Source organism: Podarcis pityusensis (genome assembly GCF_964106645.2).
Source record: "Podarcis pityusensis genome assembly, chromosome: Z".
Classification (NCBI taxonomy): Eukaryota; Metazoa; Chordata; class Lepidosauria; order Squamata; family Lacertidae; genus Podarcis; species Podarcis pityusensis.
In genome coordinates this window covers 8,244,136-8,268,426 of record NC_138044.1, presented here as the reverse complement: position 1 = coordinate 8,268,426, position 24,291 = coordinate 8,244,136, and the positions used below count along the sequence as shown (strand labels likewise).

Below are 24,291 nucleotides of genomic sequence, written 5' to 3'. Positions count from 1 at the left end.
TTAAGGGGAAACATGGGTCCAGGTTCAGACCATGGCTTAGCTCCTGGTAGCTTTGGAGCACGAAGATTGGGGGAGGACTGAGAAACCACCCTTCCCCTTTGAGCTGCCTTTCCCAGCTCTGTGGCATTTTTAAAAGATGCAATCAGAACTGAATGTGATAATCCAGACTCAGGTGCACAGCAGATGTATTGAAATATGGGCCAGTTTGCTTTGGGGGGCAGGAGTAGGAAGTGTCACCTGCCACCTCCCAGTCCCTGCATGTATCATACTTGTGGTGAATATTGCTGGGATGATCTTGCTCTTCAAATTCCGGTTTAAGGCCTGTAATTTCACTGTGTACTGGGTGGATGGACTCAGCTCTGACAAGCTGTAGGAATTCGACTCAGGTCCCAGGATAACTTCCTGCAGGGTGGGGGGAATCAATAATGAATGGAGGGTGAATGAATTAAGAATGAAGACTTGTTCCATTTTTTACATGGTTGTTGAATCATTCATGCTACCTTAAGAAAACAGTGTCAAAGATTGATGAGGCCATTTCTGTTCCTGATAAGACCTTCCCACACCACACCACATTAGAAGCAAGGGAATGGTTTCCTTAAGATAAAACTTTCATACAAGAATATGCTGGTGGCATAGCTAGAAAGCAAGGTTAGTGTTGGTATGAACGTGGCTGATACATGCACTAAGCACAGCAGCATATTTGGAGCACATCAAATATGTATCCCCTACTGTGGCATCTCTATGAACATGACTGCACTAAATAGAGGGGATGTTTCTGCTGCCCAAACTCATCATGTCTTAGACACCCATCGAAAATGGTCTCAAAGGGCATTTGCTGGCAAATAATTTGGCTGTGCAATGCCAGGCTTTTTATGAAGAAAGCATGGAAGAGAGAAGGGCAGTACCCCCACCCCCACCCCTGGCTATTTTCAGGGGTGGGGTGAATTTTGAAGGCAGAGGTTCAAAACTCACTGCCACTCCTCTTTGCCCTTCCTAGGCTGGCACTTCCAGTTTCTTGTCCCCAGAGATCCCATTGGAATGATGTGGGATGCTTGGCATTCTGGGAAAACAAATATGGCAGCCTCCAGCCCAGGAAGAGCATTTTTTGAGCTTGGCCTCTTTGCTCTTAAAATTCACATCAACAGCCTGAAGTCCTACCCACAAAGGTTTTGTGTACTGCTGGAAATGTTCGTGTTCCCCTCCAAGCCCTCTGATATGTCTCATGTATATCTGAGCAGTGCAATTCTGGTTACATTGGATTGTGTCCAATATTATTTTCGCTCAGAGAAGACCCATTGAAATTAATTGGTCAGGACAAACTTAGGCCTATTGGTTTCAATGGGATCTAGTCTGAGTGGAACTGGCATTGGATACAACCATAATTACCCCCCCCCACTGGTGTAGATCTCCTGTTCACAGGAGGAACACAGAAAGCTCCTATATACCACTGACCCTGTGAAATGCTGATTGATTGCTGCTCTATGGGGCCTTCTGACAGGGATTCTTGTCAGGCTTATATGGGAACCTGGGAACTTTTACAAACAAGCCATGCGCTCTAAGGCTGCATTCACACAGCAGTATACTCCATTTCCCTAACATTTCCCAAATTGTTAATTCTCACATTATACTTGAGCCTTCACACAACTCAAAAGCTGGAAAACTAATGGAAGATAGCACATGTTCATTTCCATTTGATTCCACTGAAGATACATTTGCAACCATCCTTAACCTGGAAAATTGTGAGATAAAGTGACAGAATTGGGGGCAGTGTATGGGCATACAGATCTTTCCTGTGGTTTTCATGAGGGGCACTTTGGTGGTGGAACGAGGGCGATGGCCAGCCCTCCTTTGTTAAAATTATTGTTCTAATGGAGAAAGAGTTTTAACTTGGGTGGGTGCTGTTTTACTGGAGGGGGCGGAGGTTGATTTAAATTGTTTTTAAATGTTATATTTTTTTGTATTTATATGTATATTGTATTTTTATGTTTTTATATTTATATGTATTATATTTATATGTATATTGTATTTTTTTGTATATATGTTTTATTGTATTTTTGGTTTCTATGGAAGCCACCCAGAGTGGCTGGGGAAACCCAGCCAGATGGGCGGGGTACAAATAATAAATTATTATTATTATTATTATTATTATTATTATTAATTAATTTAGATTTTGTATTTGTATTTGGGGACTGGTGTATTGTTTAGGGGCCTTTGTTGAGGAGTGTATTTTTTATTGTTATTGTTAATTGTTTTAATTATTTTTATTATGCATGTTGTGCTTTTTATATTGTAACTTCATGTTGTGAACTGCCCCAAGACCTCTGCGTACAGGGCAATATGCAAAACAAACAAACAGTCATGGGGAAACAAAAGCAGGCATGTGCAGAAAGGGTAAAGGATTACAGTCATACCTCAGGTTACAGACACTTCAGGCTGTGCGTTTTTGGGTTGTGCATTGCGCCGAACCTGGAAGTACCGAAACGGGTTACTTCCGGGTTTTGGCGCTTTGCACATGTGCAGAAGCGCCGAATTGCGACCCGTGCATGTGCAGATGTGGCGCTGCAGGTTGCAAACACTGCAGGATGCGAACATGCCTCCCACACAGATCACGTTCGCAACCTGAGCGTCCACTGTAGTGATATTGTCTAACAACATTCATTGTTGTGTCACACCATGCTCAATGATGCGAATGAAATTTATTGCAACATGCTGGTATATCAGTCTAAAACTCATAGTTCCATAATGCACCAGCCACTGCAGTGTGAAAGACACATTAGAAAACAGACAGAAGTGCTGTCATTATAATCAGAGGGAAACTTAATGCATGTCTGAACGCATCCTTAATATTGGGTCCTCCCCTTTGCAGTCTGCACATAACAGAGACTATCATACTAGACTCAAATGCTTACCTTGACTTTGCCATCAATTGATTCATAGATCAAGAGGTAACCTGTAACAGGGGCACGAGGGGGCTTCCATGTTAGCTGTGCTGTTTCAAACTGAACATCAGTTGCAATGAGATCCCTTGGAGCATCAAGGTCTAGGAGAAAGATGAGAAATTTTTATTTTTATTTTTTATTTTAAATATATTTTAATATAAAGATCAGTCTGCCTGGTGCCTTCCAGATGTTTTGAACCATAGCTGCCATCGACCCAAGGCAGCATGAACAATAGTCAAAGATGTTAGGAGTCATAGTCCAAAAAAACCCCTGAAAGGAACAAGGTTGGAAAAGATATGTATAGGAACCAACTCATGCAGACTCAGCCCTCCCTTCTGAGAATCCAGTGCAATATACTTGTTTTAGGACCACAAGCTTCATCAGTAACCTATGATAGAACAGAACCTACCTGTAGTGAATTTTGTGGATATGACTGTGCTTTTCTGTGGTCCCTTCCTGGCATAGATCCGGAGTGTATATTCAGAGGCTGGACGGAGGCCAGTGAGATCATATTCCACAGTATTGCCTGAGACACTCTGAGTAATTTCACGCTCTAAAACAACAAAGAAAGACAGAACATCGATCAACGAGCAACTTGGATTCAGCAGGTGCATTTGTTGATCCATAGAATCCTAGAATTGTAGAGTTGAAAGGGATTCTAAGGATAATCTAGTCCAACCCCCTTCAGTGCAGGAAGATGCAGGGATCAAACCTTCAACCTTGGCATTATTATCACAGTGCTCTAAGCTAATGGCATATTGGATTCACTGCTTTTGCAAAGCATGTGTTGCTCCTCTTAGCTAATTTTGGCCACTCTATATAGAGAAGAGGACTCTGCAACACAGCCCACTTGGATGAGAGAGCTTGTTGAACTTCATCCCTGCCATTTTATTTTCTTTCTTAGAAATATCTCAAACCCATCTCCCATCATAAGGTCTTAGGTCAGGATACAATGCAAATTACAATTCACATTGAACCAATCTGGATCACAAATGAACTTGCCAAAAAGAGCAGGCTACAAATACAACAAACACCTTTAACATTTCAAATATATTTATACTATAACTTAACATGGCTACTCTTCTGCAATTCATGGGTTGTAGCCAACATTGGTCCTACTCAGAGTAGACCCATTGAAACACGGCCATTGCTAAATTAGGTGCATTAATTTCAATGGGTTTACTCCAAGGACAACCCAACAATTTTAGGAGAGCTCCATGACAGAGTTAGCAAAAAGCAAATAGTGCAATTGTGGCTGGTGCCCATTGGTACTGGTAGGGCAGAAAGGAGGGAGGTCAGCAGGAGGTGAACCCAGGGCCAATGACAGACTGAGACATCCCCTCGAGTGGTTGTAGGTAAGAAGAAAATTCCACAACTGTTTGCATTAAAAATAAAAATAAAAATCCTCATCTGCATGGTAGTGCGAATTTCTCCTAATATACACATTTTGTATTCAGTTTTGCCTGACACACATTTTTACAAAGCAATCTCCCCTGACATAATGCATTTTTGTTTGTTGTTATTTGTATATACACTATTCCCCCCAGCAGCTGCATTTTTAGTACACATTTCTTGGCTGGAGAACTGCATCGCAAAATCTGGAGGATTGCAGATTTTAAAATATGACTTTGTTTCAGTTCACATGCTATTTCAGAAAGTGCAAATTTGGTAGTTTTGACTTTACAATTGGGTCGCATTTCTCCCCCAGCCCCAGCCTTACTTCAAAGCAATGTTGACTTACCACCCTCAGTAACATAGGAAATGATGTACTCATCAACAGCAGCAATTGCTGGCTGCCAAACAGCCAGTGCTTTGGAATCAGTGATGTTCACTGCCATTAGCCCTGATGGACTATCCAGAGCTACAGAGTGGGAGACAGACAGAGATAGAATGTCACAATCTGCCTTGGTACCACTTGCTAGAACACCTGTGTGGTATCATCTGTATTACTTCCTTCAAATCCCTTCTGAAAGAAAGACATACATTTTCTGTCAAGGATAGCCCTCTAGTTCCCAGTAATGCAGTGGGAACTAAGTCTAAATGCATGCAACTGTAATGGCCATATCTTGCTCCCTTGTTTCTCCCAGTCTTTCTTCTCCTTTCTCCATTGTTGCCTCTGTGTCAAATTTTAGGCTGTAAGCTCCTCAGGGCAGGGATCTGCCCTTTTGTACTCTCTAAAGCAATTGTGAGGAATCTCCAGTCCACAGGCCTAATAAAGCCACTTCGCCCAAATCATGCACACCTGACATTATATGTTACGCCAAATGGCTGAAAAAGAACAACCAGGAACCTTAAAATGAACTCTTCATTTTTCCATGGTAAGCAGGGCTTTTGCTACCAACCCCAATGTGGCTGGCTGCACTCAAAAGTGGAACTGTTCCCTGCCCCTAAACTATGTCTGCCTGCAACCCCATATTGGTAGGTATCTTCCTTTGCAATCTCGCTTGAGTCCAAAGGAAAGAATCAGGAGCACACCTGTGGTAACCAGACATCAGGTGTTTGACAGTGGTCAGCCCTATCTTTTTCTCAAAATGGCTCACCAGGAGACAGGAGCTCTGGATCCTGTTCCCTACTCCTGCTGTAAAGCATCCTGGCTACTGATCACTTAATTACCATCAACTTCTGGGACATACCTGTGGTCACAGATCCAGAAACAGGCTCACTTTCTTCAAATCCTTTGACAGAGATGATACTGACAATGTACTCCACGCCAGGGATCAGTTTTACCAGTTTAGTTCTACTCTTGCTTCCATCTACTGTCACATAATTGGGGGGACCTGGAATAGATAGTAGCTTGGATGACTGGTGGGACTAAGTGTGCAAGGTTCAGAAACCAGAAGCAAAGGCTTAAGTATTTTGTCTCCAACATTCACAATACGTTACCAGCCATAAGAGAACATAAGAGCCCTGCTGCATGAGCCAAAGGCCCATCTAGTCCAGCATCCTGTTCTCAGTGACCAATAAGATGTTTCTGAGAAGCCTACAAGAAATACATGAGCACAACAGCTCTTTCCCTACTCCTCTTCCACAGCAACTGGTATTCAGATGCATACTGCAACCAGCGCTGTGGGTAGTACACAGCCATCATGGGTATGAATTTGTCTAATCTCCCCTTAAAGACATCCAAGTGGGTGGCTGTCACAACATCTTCTGGTTGCGCATTCCATAGTTCCTTTATGCACCATGAGAAGAAGTGTTTTCTTTTGTCTGTTGTGAACCTCCCAACATCCAGCTTCATTGGTATTATGAAAAAGGTAGAAACATTATTTCATCCCAAGGGTCATAGCCTTCCTCAGGTAACCTTGGGGGGTGGGGAGGCACATGCCAGCAGAGGATGGGGTCAGAGACAAAAGTAGACAAAGCAACGGATGCAAATCTTATCTTACACACATACCATCTCTCCCTATGCTGCATCCAGGCAAGCAAGAGAAATGATCACTGTTCATGAACACTTTTAAGTCAGGCAAAACCATTCGTAAAGGGCATAGATAATTGCTGGTGGGAGATTGGGAGATGTGGCCTGAAAAGATTCTGAGGGCCAGGCATTTGGCCACCTCCAGTTTCCCCTCCTCTGGCCCATCCCTGTTCATACACCCTTCTTCTTCCTTACCTCCTGTAACTGGAACATAGGTAATCCGGAAGAGGTCCACCCTTGTCCGTGGGGGTGTCCAATTGACCACAGCTGAGTCTTCGGTAATATCAGAGAATGTAATTTCCTTGGGAGGTCCCATTGCTAACCAAGAGACAGACAGTAAGGCAAACAAAGAGAAGGAGTTAACAAATTGTTGCATCAGCCAGGCTGGTAGGGAAAAACACACACACACTTGGTCTCAGATTTCCAGTCCAGGAGCTACAATAAATATTTGGTCCAGTGTCATGACTGGAATGGAAAGTTCCATACCACAAAGCATTTTTACTTGGCACAGGCAAATGATTGTCTTCATGGCCAAGTTTTTGTTTTTGACAAGGATCTTGAAGTTGTAGTCAACACTGGACACAACTCCCCCCTGACCCCCCCCCAAAGAATTGTAATGCGCAAATCCCAAGACACCCTTCTGCCAGGAGACGACATCAGGATAGCAAATGCTGCACTCAAAATGGATCATTCATGGTCTTTGACAGTATGTCAGGTGTCATAGCTCTAGCTGAGAGATTCATGTGTTCTCAGTTGTGAACATGGAGCTCTTGTATTGGGGAAGCCTCTGCACATTTATGCTCCAGGGCCTGGCTATCAACTTTCCCTTCTTTAGTTTCAGTATTACCCTTTTATAGAACTCAATGGGGAGGAAGGTGGGGCCAAAACTGGAATTAGTCCTCATCTGCAGTATTCACTTAAAGCAGTACCATAGAAGCATAGAACTGTAGAGTTGGAAGGGACCCTGAGGGTCATCTAGTCCAACCCACTGCAGTTCAGGAACATGCAGATGTTCCATATGGGGATCAAACCTGCATCCTTGGCATTATCAGCACCACACTCTAACCAACTGTGTCATCTGATGATTAACGTACCATCCCACTTTACACAGTCATGGTTTCCTCCAAAGAATCCTGGGGACAGCAGTCTGTTAAGGCTGCTGGGAGTTGTCAGGAGACCCCTTCACATAGCTACAATACCCATATTTTCCCAGGAAGAGTGATTGCTAAACTACTTTTAGAACTGTAGTTCTGTGAGCAGACAAGGCATCTCCTAGGCACCTCACAGCACCTCCAACACACTAGTGTTACCAGGATTATTAAGGGTAAGTCATGACTGTGCATTCACGCACACACACCTAGGAGTTTCCAGTGGAAATGTAGATTGGACAGGGCATATAGTCATTATGTTTCTATTTCCCAGCTTTTTGCCTTCATAGCATTGTTGGGGCATTTTTGTCACAATGTTTATGCTGATGATTGGCATCAGACGTAGATACTCTTTGAATAGAAAAAAAAATGTGGCTGATGTAAATCTGTCAGTTTTGTGTATATCCTGCCCTCTTCCCCTTGGTTAAATGTCCCTGCATACTCATTGCAGATAATGATAAAACCATGTGCAAATCAAAGCTGTTCAAGTTTACAAGTTTTCATGTCAAGATTTTTGCTACGGGTCTTACATTTCTTTTGGCAGGTCAACTTGCAAAAGGGAAATAAAATGGAAGAGCTATCCAACACCCAGAAGAAAAAAATAATCTGGCAGCCCAGTATGTACATTCAGCCTTTTAACTGTAAATAGATGATTTCCCCCCAGTTGCAATGAAAACAACTTAGGGTTTTGTTTTTTTTAATAAAAAATAAGCAACCCACACAAGAGATGTCCATTAGCAAGCAAGAGACAAATACCAGAAGCAAATCACATTAAAATAATCTAATAAGACATGCAAGTTAAAGTTCAACTAATTTTTTCTTCTTCTAAATTTGGAGGATGTATGTGCTTTCCTAACTTGACTTTGCTTACAAAACCCAATTCTGAAACATCTTCAGCATTTCAAGATTTGTAAGGAAAGAATGAGAAAAAGCTATCCTAAGGGCTGATGGGTGTTGGAGTCCAACAGCATCTGGACCTATTTACCCTTTCCAGTCCAAAACTCAGTGCAGAAGGGATGGGGGACCCATGGCCCTCCAGGTGTCACAGGTTTCTTTATTTGCCTTTGGGAAAATCTTTTTTGCATTAGCATCAAAATTTGGGTGTACTGACAGACCGAAAGGCATAAAATCAAAAGCTAATTACACGTCACTCACACATCATGAGGACCACGATTCCTTGAAGCTCTCTGAATTGCTGCACTATAAGCAATGTTGTTGGAGATTTTAATGGACTTTTTCCTGTTACAGAATTAAATCCTGGGCTCCTAAGTCATTCTGAAAAGGGGCTGACTCAGATTCTGTCACTGATGATGGTGGGAAGGAGGCACTGTAACAGCTAATAGATATTTATCCTGGAGAAAAGCTGTATCATAGTGGCAAAGTATTTACTTTCCATGCAGAAGGACCTAGGTTCAATCCAAGGCATCACCAAGTAGGGATTGGAATGTCTCTTGCCTGAAACCCAGATAGGGCAGGAGCACCGACATGTCAATCACCTTGCACCATAATAACATTGACTGATTGACTTGTAGGTGTTCCTTCCAACCTGTTAAAAGCTGGCCTATGGAGTGGGGGAGAGATAGTGATAAAACAGTATTGAACTTCCTATGACATCAGGTGTGGTCTAAGTGGGCATGGTTGGAGGAAAATGATCTTGTGGTTCAAATGGGGAGGCCTTTTGGGTTAAATGTGGCCCCTGAGCCAGAGGTTCCTCAACTCTGGTGAAGACAATACTGAGTAAATGGACCATGGTCTGAGTTGTTACAGGACAAGTAAAGCCACTTTGAAATAGCTGTCCTCTTTGCATGAGTTGGTCTGTGTGAAGACCTACTGACCAGTGATGGATGCATGTTCCAACAAGGATTCCACAGACGTTACACCCATTTTTGTACTTTCCAATTTTTTATGGTATGAAAAGCTAGCATTGCTTGCAGCTAAATTTTATCCTTTGGAATTAATGTACTTAAATTAGTCATGTCCATCAGTTCCAAAGCCTCTGCTTTGAGTAGGACTAACACTGGATAATACTCCTTAGTTCAGAATGACAGTTGGGCTCACATGATGGGATGCTCCTTCACCTTAAAAAATAAAGAAACAAGACCCTGCATATGGAAATGAAGCGTGTCAAGAAGAAAGGTACAGATGTGAAAGACACATGCACACATATGCAGGTGAGTGGATCATGCCTTTCTCATCCTTGCCACACTTTATCCAAACAATACCTGTTGTAGCGATTGTATTTACAGGTTGGGAACGTTGTCCACTGGTAACTCCATAGAGATCAATGTAATATCCTGTGCCTTCTTTCAGCCCTATTATATCTTGGGTGCGTTCATGGCCTGGTACAATTAGTTCCAGAGGGTCTGATACCATATTGGTGTCCCTTATTTTAAGAACAAAACTGTCAAAGGCTCCATCATCTGCCGTCCAAGACAGACGAAACCCATCAGGGGTTGCATCTGACACCAGAAGGTTGTCCACTTCAGGTTCTGCTTCTGAAAGTGCAAGAGGGAGAGAAAGAGAAAGAAAGAAAGCAAGAGAGGGAGAAATAAGATTTTTAATTTCCTTTAAAAGAAGAAAAAGGAGGAGACTCCGAGGAGATTTGCCCCAAGTCAGATTAGCGTATGATGTAAATGTTCCCGTCACAAATTCAAAGAAGTGGAAAGAATCCGCTATCCAAAAAAAGGAGGGAAATGCATTCAGAGATTATGAGCAAGACACATTCTTATCAAAATATGTGGGTGTAGGTGCGATCACTCTTCAAGGACCCCCAAAGCAGCACGGCATAATCACTCACCATCTCCCCCTGCCATGCAATATTAAAACATGCTGGTAGTAAGCCTGATGTTCATTCGTTCTCTGTCTTCCATCAGAATCTCCTATTTTTCTGCTCATTTTTTTAAAGAAGGTCATTAAAAGCAAAGCCACTGTAAATTATCTGAACATTGTCGTTTTCCCGGGTTCACATCAAAGCACGCCTTTGAACAAAACAACCTATTCTTCCAATTCACAAATTATAATAAGTTTGTAGCCCCTTTAGTCCAGCACCCCTGATCCGGTGGTGGCTGGTGGCACAGAAGACGAGGAGACTATCAGTAGGTGGAGGTGAAGCCAATGATATGCTGAGTCAACTTATTTCAGTTTTGTTCCCAACCTCCTCACTGCTGAGTTCTGCAAGACTAACACTGAGACTGGTAATAAGCAAGAAGGCAGGCAGGTGGGGATACTGTCTTATTGAACCACCCCTTCTGCCCTATCCATACAGAAAATGGAGGGCAGGAGTGGGGAGCTTCTGCAGCCCTCCTGATGTTGTTGGGCTACTATTCCCTGTTGGCCATGCTGTATGGGACTAATGGGAGCTGAAGTCTAATAACATTTGGAGGGGCAGAGGTTTTTCATGCCTGAGCAGATGACTCTCGACTGAGGGAGAGCCTAACCAATTCCCTAGGTAGCTGGTTCTATTGTTGAGCTGCTTTCCCCTAGCAATATGTTTTCCTATTGCTTATCTGAAACCTGATCTCCTGTAACATAAGCACAAAGTTCTAGTTCTTTTCTCTGAAGCAGATGAGAATAAATTTTTGCTCTCTTCTATGTAGCACCTCTTCAGACAAATCTGATCCACATGGTGGATGTTTGACACCTGACTGAAGCAGTTTGATTAGTGATTTCACTGGAATACTAGGTTCATATTATGCATGTGCCCAGCTTGTAATGAGCATCTGGATCTCAAGATGAGCATAGTCCCAGGTGCAAAAGCTCTTATCTGGCTGTAGCATGTCCTTCCCTCCCTGGTGCCAAAATTTGAACTGGGTCAGGCCATCACAAACTAACCTTCCAGGTACATAGGCAGCACACATGTTTGTAGTGAACTAGTTTGGTTTAAGTAGTTTGGTTTCACTGAATTGTTAGAAAAAACCCTTCTGAACCACACCTGAAAGTGGTCCTCAAAAATTCCGGGTGAACTAAACATGAATTAAGTTTATTTGGGGGTAGAAACTTTGAACAATTTCTAGTTCTTCTTCAGATTTATTTTCTTACATGTGGGTTTTGTTTGTTTATTTACTCTTTGGGCCTTTAAACGTAAACATCATAATTGGGGTAAATAAACCAAAGAACTCACAGTCTACTGTGTGTGTTCTGATGTCTTCTTAGTCTTAAATATATTGTATACTTCAGTTCAGCAACTTGGGAATGCTGATTTTTTTCTCTTTTTTGCTTAGGGTTACTTTGGATGAACTTAGATGGAACTGTGAACTGAACATGAACTGAACTAGCTCATCTTGTAAAGGGACATATGTGAACTGGAATTAGTTCCTCTGGGGACATAATAGTTCCCAAGCCCATCTGGCTGGCCACTAGTGGAAAAAGATAACTTGGCTATATGGACTTTGGGTCTGATGCAGCAGTGCACTTGTTGCACTTTTACAGGTGGAAGGAACTAAATAAAGCGGTATCACTGTTTAGCCATGCATGCTTCAAAAGCTGCCAAGATTGCTGTAGCATCAATTTTCTTCCACCTTCCGGAGCTGTGTTTACTTAGCAAGATATTCTGAGATAATGAAAGAGAGATGGAGAGAGAGAACAGAAAGGCTACAAGTAAATATGGGTAGATGTCAAATAATGCTGCTAAGGATTGGAAAAATCCTTAGTTTCTTGGCTAGGAATTGAATTAATATGGTGATTTTTTTTAAAGGATTAAACACACACACACACAGAGAGAGAGAGAGAGAGAGAGAGAGAGAGAGAGAGAGAGAGTAGGATGGTCAAGAGCTTCCTGCAGGGTTCTACAAGGGGCAACACTGAGACTAAAACACTGAAACCCCCTGGACTGGTTGCAAGAAAGAAGATAGGCAGGTGGGTGCTGGCTAAGTGCAGACTGAGGTTGGTGGGGCAATGCAGTGATGTGTATGATCCCCACACACTCTCACATGCACATACAAAGGACATACACAGGCAGACAACCTCCTCATCAGCTGAACAAAGCAGATCAGCTGAAGAGAGGGAATATTACTGCTGTCTATCCATTAAATGATCAAGGTGATGGTAGGGAAGCATCTCCACCCATCGCAGTGCTGTGTCTACTTCCATTCCTTTTCTTTTGGCCATTGGTCTTGAGAGGGCAGGACGAATTATTTATAGAGGGCTAGATCATACCCTTGAACTAGGAGTTTGCTACTTGAGTGTGAAGGCACAAGCTACAACAACCTGGCTGCAGCTCAAAACCAGTCTAGGTCTATTTAGTGCCTAGATGGGAGATTGCCTAGGAATCCTATGTATGCTGTGCTGCATTGAGTTCTATGGAAGAAAGACAATATATTAATCAACTAAGTAAAATCTTCCCCAATAGGATTCCAATGAAGCTGGATACCTCGGCTTACAAGGAATATGAAAGCTCAACTATGTATGCAAACTTAGATCATATTTGCCATCATTGCAGATCCTCTTGTATGAAGAAAATAGATCAGACTATCATGGAGAAGAGGTGTTTTAAGGAGTCCTGGAGTACTACCAAAAAATGTTCCAAGCATTTAGATTATTCTTCCTTCAGAAGTAAGTTCCTAACACGGATTTAAATCCTTGGTCAAAGCCACTGCTGAAGATTTCCAATGAAGACAATATGGTGGTGAGGCTAAGTTTAGTTAAATGGATATATTGATGGGTTTAGATGTGGGGTACCCTTCAGAATACTTGGTCGGCCATAATGTTCACAGCTGGTATTGTCCCTGTCATCATTTTGCAGAATGACCTAGCTCATAGGGAGTTTAACACTCATGGAGTTCTTGAAAGCTCAAGTTTTCTTGAAGTTAACCATATCTGTGAGCCTGATCAGTGTTTGGATAGGAGAATTCTTCTCTTGCTGTGTACCTCATGCAATCTGCTTTTCCAAAAGTAGAATAAATAAACAAGGGAAGAGAAGTAGAATGTATAAACAAAGATTCAATCAATGAGGATACATTGAAACTCCCCCTTTGGATAGGGGTTCAAAGACATCTGAACAAATCAACATCTGTTGGTTCTCTCAGTTTGGTTCTCCAAGAGACAGGAAAAATAGGGCATCCAAGAAAGAGAAGTATGGGAGTCATGTTAGTGGATGTGTCAGTAGCTAGTGATGAGGAAACCATGGTTGGTCACCAAATGAGGCATTAAAATAAAAAGTGTCCAGAGGAAGGATGAAGAAAGTGTGCATTAGAGGTAGAGAACATTCCAGTTGCATTAAAATACCTGTTAGAGCAACAACACTTAAGGGCCTAGTTTGACGACCATGAGCAAAACCGTAAAGCACAACCTCATAGCCAATGCCAGTTATGAGACCTCTAAGTGTCAGCTGACGCTGGGCTCCTGAGAGGAGGAACTCCTGGGGGTCCAGCAGTTTGCCAGAATCCACCACGATTATTAGAAAGCTGTCAAAGGCATTCTCTGATGCCATCCAGGACACTGTAAAGCCATATGGATTAATGCCTGAGACAGTGAGGTTTTCCAGTGGGGGCAAGGGCTCTGAAAGAAGGGGAAGGTGTGAAAAACACAAAGGAGAAAAAAAAGAGTTAGATAAGACAGTGCGTGTAACTTGATATAAACCACAGGTCTGCATGGGGGAGCAGGGGAAACTAGCAACTATTACAGTGTAGTATTAATGGTGAAATAATTGTATATAGTTTTCAAGGTAGATTCATACATGCATATCCATCACTCAGTGGGCTGTATCCAGTGCCAGTCCTACTCAGTATAGACCTGTTGAAATCAATGAACTGAATAATTTGGGTCTACTCTGAAGAGAACTTAGTTTGGGTACAATCCAATATCTCCATGGATAGCACAGTCAAGTTTCATGATGTGGTCTATGTAAGCTGCATAAAGGGTTATGCCACAGTTTGAGACCAGGTTATTAGAAGACCCATCAACACCTGCATGGACCTGTCCTAGTCATAACCGAGACTATGGAAGCTCTGCTTCAGTGCCTTCTAAGATCTATGGCCGTGTTTCCCAAACTTGGGTCTCCAGCTGTTTTTGGACTACAGTTCCCACCATCCCTGACCACTGGTCCTGCTAGCTGGGGATGATGAGAGTTGTAGTCCAAAAACAGCTGGAGATGCAAGTTTGGGAAACACTGATCTATGACGGTGGTAGACAAACTTCAGTGTGTTTACTCAGAAGTAAGTCTCAGTGTGGTCAGTGGAACTTGGTTCCAAGTAATTGTGTATAGCACCAGAGAACCTGTGGCTCTTTAGATGTTGTTAGACATCATCCCTGACAATTGGCCATGTTGGCTGGGATTGATGGCAATTTTAGCCCAACAATATCGGTCTAAAACCTCTGGCAAAGGAGAATTTACCACCTTCCAAGGCAGACCAAGATCTCATGACTACAATTACACGAAGATGGAGATCATATTAACCGTCAATGTTTTCTTCTCCAGACACATAGTAATATAAATTTAGTATTGTCCATTGCCTACTGCTGTTTGGTTTAAAACAAACAAACAGGCAACCCTCAATTGAAAGTCAATCAACTTTGCTCCACAAAGCTGTAATCCATCAACATTCTTAGATATGGGATAGGCAGTACATGGTGAAAATGCCGCAATCATAATTGCCAATTCATTTAATCCAAATAGGAGGGGAATGGAAGGGGTGGGGGGAACAAACACCCAATGTCTTTTAAATGGGTACCTGTCATCAACAAAGAGATGAGAGACTCAGTGTGTCTCCCGCCTGTGGTTGTGCCCTGAATGTTAATGTCATAATCAGTATAATCTACTGAGCCTGAGACGAGAGTGTCATGAGCCTCTCCTGACACCGAAAGCTTCTGAGACTCCCGGAACAAATGGGAATCTCTAACATTTACAGCCAACTTTGCAAAAGGCCCATCTCTTGTGGTCCAGGAGAGGTTGAATGTGTTGGCCTTAGCATTTGTGAGTGTAAGCATGCCCAGCTGTGGTTCGACCTCTGAAGAAAAAGGGAACACAAAAAGCGGAAAGAGAAAAGCATTACTGGTTGGCAGCCATGTGGTGGTAGAGAAAACAGAAGGTGCATCACTTAATCAACAACATGTGATGTTCCCCACCCCTGGCACAAAACCACTAAGTCCAGAGTATAAAAATGACATAACTTGCATCAATGGATGGTCTGCTCATCTAGGAGAGCCCCCCAATAAGTCTCCCTTCTCTTTCCCCAAGGTAAGATGTTTTATTTTTTGCCTCAGGAAGGGAAGGGAGAAAAATGGGTGTGAGCAGGGACCAAAGCAGAACTTAAGCAGGCGCCAGCTCCCAAGAAGCTGTGCTTGCCTCAGCACTGCTTACTGCATGTGTGAAACCTAACTGACCCCAATTAAGGACTCATGCTAGAACTGCCCTCATGCTGCCATATGGTGACAAAGCAGTGTTGGCATGGTTTTGTAATGCTCATGTGCCTTTAAAGAAACAAGCTCAATGTGATCTCATGATCACCTGAAGATGGTGGAATGTACAGCAACACAGAAGACAGATATAGCACCACCAGACTTAACATGCAAGTTTGAAATAGTTTCCCCAACATTTCTTCACCACTTGGACATTGTCAAAGCATGCTTTTCCGGTCACATCAGGCATAGGCCTTGGAACTTAAGAGCTCCTGCATGCAATGCAAAATGAAAGAATCCTGTCAGGCAAGACATACAGTAGGATCTTGGTTACCCTGGAGGTGCCTTTGTTAGCAAAACACGCTGGCATCTTGTGGAAGGTATGTTATCATCCTAACCCCAATCAAGGATGATTGGTAGAAGTGACTGTACTCTTGGGCTGGAAACTCAAGAAAGAGATGGGCTTTGCTTTTCCATTCCAAGTATTGACTCAGCATAATAATATATGTAGAGATGCCAGGCAGATGATACTCTTGATATGTATAATGGTATTGGTACCAACCATGCAGCTTCCCACCTCTCTTTGGTTGATACATTGCAATACTGAAAATATAAGTAACTGAGGTGTCTTCTAGGTCCAACAGCAGAACACTGATATGTGCCATCATAAAGCGAGGTGGCATGCAAAGATTTATCTCTCAGGATGACAAGAACTGTGGGATAGCAAGGCCTCATGATGAAAACATCAAAGCAGGAAGAAGAAAGACAGAAGAAGTGCAATGATGGTCAGTGATGGGAGATCAGATGCAGTGATGCTCTAGAAAAATGTCTGCTGGAACAAGTACATACACATATATTTATATATGCATATATGTATGTTGTAAGTAGCACACACACATACACATACATATGTGATGTAGATTAGCATGTGTGCATATATAGAAGTCCTTAATTGTTGGGACACAACAGTTGTAACAATGTTGTCCTCCTTCAAGATTACTCCGGTTCTGAGAAATAAGCACCCTTTCTAAATTAAGACAGGAAGGAAAATATCATACTTGGGGAAACTGCACTTATGAGTAAAAGGAATCAGAGAAAAGGCAAACCTTGGAGGTGATATACCTGTGGTAGCCCATGTCGTCAAGGTCTGGCTACTTTGCCCATCAACCAAGCCATGAAGCTGGAGGGTATAATTAGAGTTCGGTCTGAGATTGATGAGGACAAAGCTCCGAGAGTCCCCCGGCACTGTGTACTGCTGGGAGTCCAGAGACTGGTTGTTGGTGTTTCTAACATCTAAGAGGAAATGGTCAAAGGCAACGTCCTGCGCTTCCCACATGAGGGACAGGCTGTCAGAGGAAGTATCTGAAACTGTGAGTTTGCTAAGGAGATGTGCAGTTACTATGAGGAAAAAACACATTGGAATCAACATGGGCAAAACTTCCAAGGTGGAATACAATAACAGAAGAACTCAAGGATGCAGAAGAAACATGCCCGGTGGAATCCTACCTGTAAACTTTGGGTTGTATCCGGCTAAATATTACTGAGCATATATCCACTGAATTTAATGGACTTAAGTTAGTCACTGGGTCTACTCTGAGTAGAGCTAACATTTAAAGCAACCTTTAAAGGGTGCTTTTTGGTTGTCCAACTTATACAATGGCAAAAATACAGGAAAGCAGTAGGTAGCATTGAGACGACTAGGACTGGAAAATGAATCAGTTTTAAAGAGATATATACACAGAATTCTAACCCATGGGCTTTTCTCACATTGAACTGCCTCTTGTATTGAGAACCTACTCCTGTCTAAACTATGTGCACTGTTGGTTTGTTTTTGGTTTTTTTTAAAAAAATCTGGATAATAATATGCAAAATTATGTTTAAAAATACATTTGTGCATATGTTTGTGACAATACCCATAAAATGTCAAGCCTCATGCTGTACTCTGTTTCCTCTGGACACTCTTATATGTATATTGAAACATATGCATTTTGATACCAACATGGTGCTCTCCAGGTTTTGTTGGACTACTAGTCCCACATACTGTGCTAGCTGAGACTGCTTTATAGAGTTATGTGTGTTGCTGTGTCTATCTATTTATGTGCAGGTTACTTCAGTAAATCTTTAGTAAATCTGGGGGGGGGGTATAGTATGTGTATAATATTATATGTATAATGGGAAACTTCATAACTTCATATTTTTAGTGAAACTGGGGTGGGTGGAGACTTTATTGTTAAGATTAAGGCCCCACCTGCACTACACATTTTTAACACATCAAGGGTGCCAAGAATTGTTAAGAGACCTCTATTCTCTTCACAGAGATACAATTCCCAGAGTTCCCTGGGAACAGTGATTTGTTGTTATACTCATTAGTTCTTCACATGTATAACCAACATCTGCAAGGGGCTACAGAAGATGCTAGATGTGGTTACATATATTCAGCACACTTTCCATTCTCTTCCCTATGAACCTTTGGAGGATCAATGGAAAGTATAATATACCTTAGAAAAAACTACTTAGAAATTTCCCAAGTCCATCAAAATAGGATATTGTGATGGACTAACAAGCATTTCTATTCTCATTTTCCCTTAAAGTGGATGTGTTCTACACTTCTAGAAAAAATGGCTGCTTTACTTCATGGAACATAATAAAATCTATGCTGCACCACAGGAAAGTCCCAAAATTTAAATAGGCATTGAGTGAATTATTATTATTGGTCCTACATCTGCCGCCAGCCATCTTCACCAGATAACCCTTACTTTCAGTGTTTATAAGAGAGGAAGAAAAACTTATCTCTGTTACAAAATTGTAAGAAGAGCTCTATTGGATTAAAGCCAAAGGCCCACCATAGTCCACCATCTTGTTAACACAATCTGTGATTCCCACGACTGGTATTCAGAGGCATACAGACTAGAGGGAGAACTTGGCCATTGCGCCTCATGATAGTCTTACCCTCCATGAATTTGTGTACTCCTCTTTTAAAGCCATCCGAGTTGGTGGCCATCGTTACCTCTTTCATAGTTAAACAATGACTTTAAAAGTGGCATACACAAATAGTTAATTTTCCTCTTTATTGCCCCTTCTCCCTACCAAAAAAAAAAAAAAAAAAAAAAGCAAGCCCATGAAGAAAGCTCCAAATATCTTTTCATGTAAGGGAACACTTCAGCACACTTACAATTTTGGTTGTCCATTTCTGCAATTCACCAGAAGGCAATAGGAAGTATAAAAGAGTAAATGGTGCTGAGGTTACGGACGGTCTTGAAAAGGAAACTGAATAACACATGATACACGTGAGGTAGGATCATATACCTGTAGTAGCTGTAGTGCTTAATGCCTGAGTACGGAAACCACGAGTAACTCCATAGAGGTAGATAATGAAATTAGTTTTAGGGGACAGCCCTGAGATATGAGCAGCCTTTAAATGGCCTGAGATGTTGTATTCCATGGGTTCCAGCAACCTGTTGGAATCAATAATTTCAATGATAAAGCTCTCGAAGTTTCCTTTGGTGGTGATCCAGGAGAGATTGAAGCCTTCAGGGGTGATGCCCCAAACTGTTAAGTTGCTGACCTCGGGCTTCATCGCTGAAGAAGGGAAACAACATTGAATTTGATTTTAATTTTGATTTTAACTGAAAGTTCAAAGTCTGTTCTATTTGACTTCAAGTCCCGAGCTGAACAATGCAGGAGATGAAATGGGGAAGAGACCAGCTCAAGCAAGCAAATAAGGAAAGAAGCTAAAAGCCAAGGCAAAATAGATGTCGAAGATAATCAAGACCCCCATGCGTAGAAGCAGAATGCAGAGCAGCTCCCTAGGAATGATTTTGAGACTTCTCCTATGCACACTTCTAGAGGGGAAAGTTGCAAGAATATCCTTTAGATCTCACACACACACACACACACACACACACACACACACACACACAAACTAAGCTGGGAGAAAACTCTCAGGAAATAGCTGAGCATTTTTGAAACACTTGCAAAGAAACTTTGTAAATACTGTACTGAGCTGATAGCATATGGAGGGGAAGAAGAGGCATATTATGCTGCCTGGAGATCTTCAGAATACAGATGATTATAAAAGAAATTAAATGCAGAGGAAAGTGCCTTTGAGCATAGATTTAGGACTATGGTTTTCATGCTGGAAGATTACTTTAATCTACAGCCAAGCCTCAGTTCCTTTCACTCAGTTCCTTAATATTCTGCTAGGGATGTTCTTCAAATAAGGAAAGCATCACAACTGATAAACCCCTGTCTCTGTTTTTTAGATGAAAATAGCAGGGAAGCAAGTAGCATGTCAACTGGTAGCTCTCCAGAAAGTGGTTCCACGGGTTACCATGAAATGAAATAGTCAACCTACAGGAGATTTGCTCATCATTAGGGAGGGAGGGAAACAATGCAGGGTTGAGCAGATGCCATTCTCTCTCTTTCTGCAAAGGAAGGAAGGAAGGAAGCAAGAAATGGTGGCTGAAACAGGTGAGCAGATGCAAAAAAAGACAAGAAGATACCTGTCATGGATTCAACTGAAAGGGGCTTTGTTCTGTAGCCCCGAGTCACACCATAGAGAGTGATAGTGTAAAGAGTGCTTGGCAGGAGGCCAGTAAGATTCGCAAATCGCAAGTAGCCTGGGATGGTGATATTATGTCCATTTTCTGGCTGGTTTGGCTCCTGCACCTGCATGACAAAGTTCTCAAAGGCCCCTTCTCCAGCCGTCCAGGTGAGCTGGAATCCATCCCAGTGAACCTCTGAGACTGATAAATTCCCCAGCTCAGGCTCTTTTTCTAGATATAAAGGACAGAGAGCCAAATTGGTTAATCAGATTTGAAGGTCAAAGAAAGCAAGCAAAGGAGTGATGAGGTACCGTCTGTCTCAAAGCTTTCATGATAATGAGTTCCATTTTTACCTGGTTACGTATTTATGAGCCCATCTCCCTTTCACTTATACACACACTTCAGGAGCTATATGTCCTAGGAGACAACCTGGGGATAAGATTTCCAAAGGAGATTCAGGAACACAGCTGAGGATGCAGACATCAGCGAAGCCACCCATAAACCTTGATAGCCTCAGTAAAGCTATAGCTTTCTAGCAAGCAAGAATATTAAGCTGTGGGATCTAAAAAGGCAATTCAGGGACTGATTTCCATCTGAAATTCATTTTGCAAGACATACACATACAGTCTGCTGCTTTACAGTAAACCATTAACAATTCAATATTTGCTCCCCCAAAGCTTTTACAGGAATGCAGTAACAAATGAGGTAAATTGAGAGAGTGCAAGTAGTGGATGGGAAGACCTTTCATGCTAATGGCACCCCCTGGATATTGTGTATTCTTTGAAGATAAATTACCTTCAGTGCTTGCTCCAGCTTTTGGAGGGCCCTTTGGCCAGACACCCTCCATGCCTTTCCCTTACTCACTGACTGCCTTCTCACTGTGGGTTGTGTCCCATGTTAGTCATATTCAGAGTATCCATTAAAATCAATGGAGATGACAAACGTTAGGCACATTAATTTCAATGGGTCTGTTCTGAGTAAAATTTACTTGGATGCAGGTCCTTCATTCTCACCAGCTGCTCTACTACTTCATCATTAGTACCACCTGCTTGTTTGACAGGTGGCAAGCCAATGAGCAAGCAGACAGTGGCATCTGTTGCTCCTTCTCCTCACCACCACTGTGGTTTGAGCCAGAAAAAGAGGTGGTTAAACAAACAGATTACAACAGTGAAGATAACAAGCAAGTCTGAGGATGGGGCTTGTCAGTGGACCTGCTTCTGGAGTGTGGGTCCTCAGCCAATGCCTGACCGTGCCAGCTGACAGCATCAGCCCTGATCACTATTTCTGTTCATTCCCTGTCTTCAGCAGAGAGGGAAACGAGGCAATCCAACTAGGGAAAGGGAAAGGGAATTCCAAGCATTTCAAGGTGAGGCAAGATGCTTTGGCAAATGTACATTCCCAGTTCAACACTGGCATCTGATTATGGAAGGGTGAACCTATCTGTTTCAGATATGCATCATTTCATGTGTTTCACCCATAACTCTGTTTCATTCTGTTTCTGCATTTATCTGCAGTTTAAAAACATTTTTTAAAGCATTTATGGTACCATATTTATGCAAACCTTATGCACAATCAAATCCAATGCACACCTCAGTTTTCAAAACCTTGAAACCAAAAAAGTAATTGCTATGTCAGCGGTGTTTTTCAAGCTTGCAATCAAATCCAATGCACCATCAAATCTAATCCACACCCTAATTTTCTTGACTTAATTTGGTCAAAAAAGGTGTGTATTAAATTCAAGTAAATACGGTAAATGCTTATTTGTGTCTCAAAAATAAATGTACAGGAGTCCCTGCACTTACATGAAATTGACTCATGTGCAACCACGTATATGTGCATTACTGGAAAATAAGTAAATAAGGGGACATTTGGCTTACTAGCAGTACATGTAAAAAGGATCCAGGGGTCTTGGTGGAACACTGTTAACATGAGTCAACAGTGTGATGCAGCAGTAAAAAAAAGTGAATGCTATTCTAGGCTGCATCAACAGAAGTATAGGGTCCAGATCAAGGGAAGCCATAGTAACGGCCTATTCCGCCTTGGTCAGACCACACCTGGAATATTGTGTCCAGTTCCGGACACCACAATTTAAGAAGGATGTTGACAAGCTGGAATGTGTGCAGAGGAGGGCAAGCAAGATAATCAAGGGTCTAGAAGTCAAGCCTTATGAGGAATGGCTGAAGGAGCTAGGTATATTTAGCTTGGAAAAGAGGAGGCTGAGAGGAGATATGATAGCCATCTTCAACTATCTAAAGGGCTGTCACATGAAAGATGGTGCAAGCTTGTTTTCTCCTGCTCTGGGGGGTAGAACTCGAACCAATGCCAGTGTTTGTGGTTGTTTGTTTGCCAACATGCCAGACTGTGGTACGAACAGAACCTTGTGGTCAGCACACACCCCTGTTATCTGCATAGCAGTGCAATCAGTGGACCATTCTCTGTTGATTCCCTCTCTTTTCAAGCAGGAGTGCCAACTTGAATAAAATATTGTGGGGGTGCTGGTAAGCCCCACCCCACATAATCGACCACATGACACAGTGCATACACACCATTTGAATGGGAATGCCCATCAACTTCATGGGGCCCCAGTCCCCTCAAATATTTTATTGTGGGGGCCAAAGCCCCCACAGCCTCTAGGAATTGACTCCTATGTTTTCAAGGAAGGGAGTGGATAGTGCGCCCTATATCTCCATATTAGTTGTCTTCTATTGGCAAGGGGAGAGAATCCTGTTTTCATAGTGAACAGCAATTTCATATTTTCTGGGATACAGTGGTTAAATGGGTAAAATGTCATGCTTTCAACAACTAAGAAAACAGATTTTCCTAATATAATGCATTTTTATATGTTATTTTTACTAACATGCATGCTCCTGCACAGATTATACTAGTATATGCATTTTTGTACACATTTTTTTAGCTGGAGAACTACATCACAAGATTCAGAGCAGTATGAAATTTGATGGTTTTGCTTCAATTCACATTATTTTAGGAAAGTGTGAATTTGGCAGGTTTATCTTTAAATGCAAACTGAATCCTGTTTCTTCCCCATCCTAGTAACAACCCAGTGCATGATCTGTTTCTATAACATTGCCAAAGCAAAGCAGGCATGAGCTTGGACTGAGAGCTACATGTAGCTATTCTGAGCTCTCTAACAGGAAGAATGGGGTAGAAATATAATAAATATGAGAAATATAGAGGCCTAGATGAGGCGACAGTAGCCAGACATAGCAGGTAGATTAAGAAAAGAATAAATACAGTCTTGAGTTAAGAGCTTCTTGGATGGACAACAGATATCTGGCTATAAACATTCTTTCCAAAAATGAAATTCCTCTATTTATTATACTCTAAGCAAAGCCTGCAGCTTCTGCTGCTGCCATTTCTATATATGGTTCATATTGTTCATATTGAGAATATGAATGCTATAAAGAATTTAAATGTGATCCCTCACTGTTACTTCAGCCATAGCTCAGCGGGAGAACATCTGCCTTGCATGCAGAAGGTCCCAGATTCAACCCTGAACATCTCCAGGTAGGGCAACGAATGTGTCCTGAGTGGACACTATTACCAGGCAATTGGGGACAATAGTGTGCTAGATGGACCAATGGTCTGCTTCACTCTAGGGCAGCTTCCTATCTCCCTAAATCATACCAGATGGGAATGCTTTCCTGGATGCTGACTGGGGTAAATCTGTCTTCTTTTCTACCTAAAGAGATGGACCTGAAACCTGAGGAAGTGGCTGTTAGTCAGTATTGACAGCACAGGGCCTAGATGCAGTGGTTTTCTTTGTCCCAGGAATCAGCCAACCCTTTACAATGGAGTAGGAACTTCCTGCTGCTGAGGAGGTGAAGAGTATGAAGCATTTTTACTGATGTTAATGAAAACAAGTAGAACTTTGACTGTCTTTGTCTCAAATG

The 24,291-nt window shown here is 42.1% G+C and overlaps 1 protein-coding gene across 6 annotated transcripts in view; it reads right to left on the bottom strand.

Moving 5' to 3' along the window:
• Positions 1-24,291, bottom strand: part of TNC (tenascin C) — an 84,974-nt gene that overhangs the window by 11,326 nt on the left and 49,357 nt on the right. For 2 of the 6 annotated variants that reach the window (XM_080990761.1, XM_080990760.1), the window contains exons 11-22: positions 20,339-20,611; positions 19,143-19,415; positions 16,959-17,234; positions 15,170-15,445; positions 13,725-13,997; positions 9,725-9,997; positions 6,550-6,672; positions 5,573-5,716; positions 4,681-4,800; positions 3,349-3,492; positions 2,910-3,040; positions 270-402 (exon numbers count right to left, since the gene is read on the bottom strand). In XM_080990761.1, coding sequence (XP_080846887.1) covers positions 270-402; positions 2,910-3,040; positions 3,349-3,492; positions 4,681-4,800; positions 5,573-5,716; positions 6,550-6,672; positions 9,725-9,997; positions 13,725-13,997; positions 15,170-15,445; positions 16,959-17,234; positions 19,143-19,415; positions 20,339-20,611 — 2,439 coding nt within the window. The remainder of the gene's footprint in view (positions 1-269; positions 403-2,909; positions 3,041-3,348; positions 3,493-4,680; positions 4,801-5,572; positions 5,717-6,549; positions 6,673-9,724; positions 9,998-13,724; positions 13,998-15,169; positions 15,446-16,958; positions 17,235-19,142; positions 19,416-20,338; positions 20,612-24,291) is intronic. The other 4 variants (XM_080990762.1, XM_080990763.1, XM_080990764.1 and 1 more) reach the window with 4 other exon arrangements.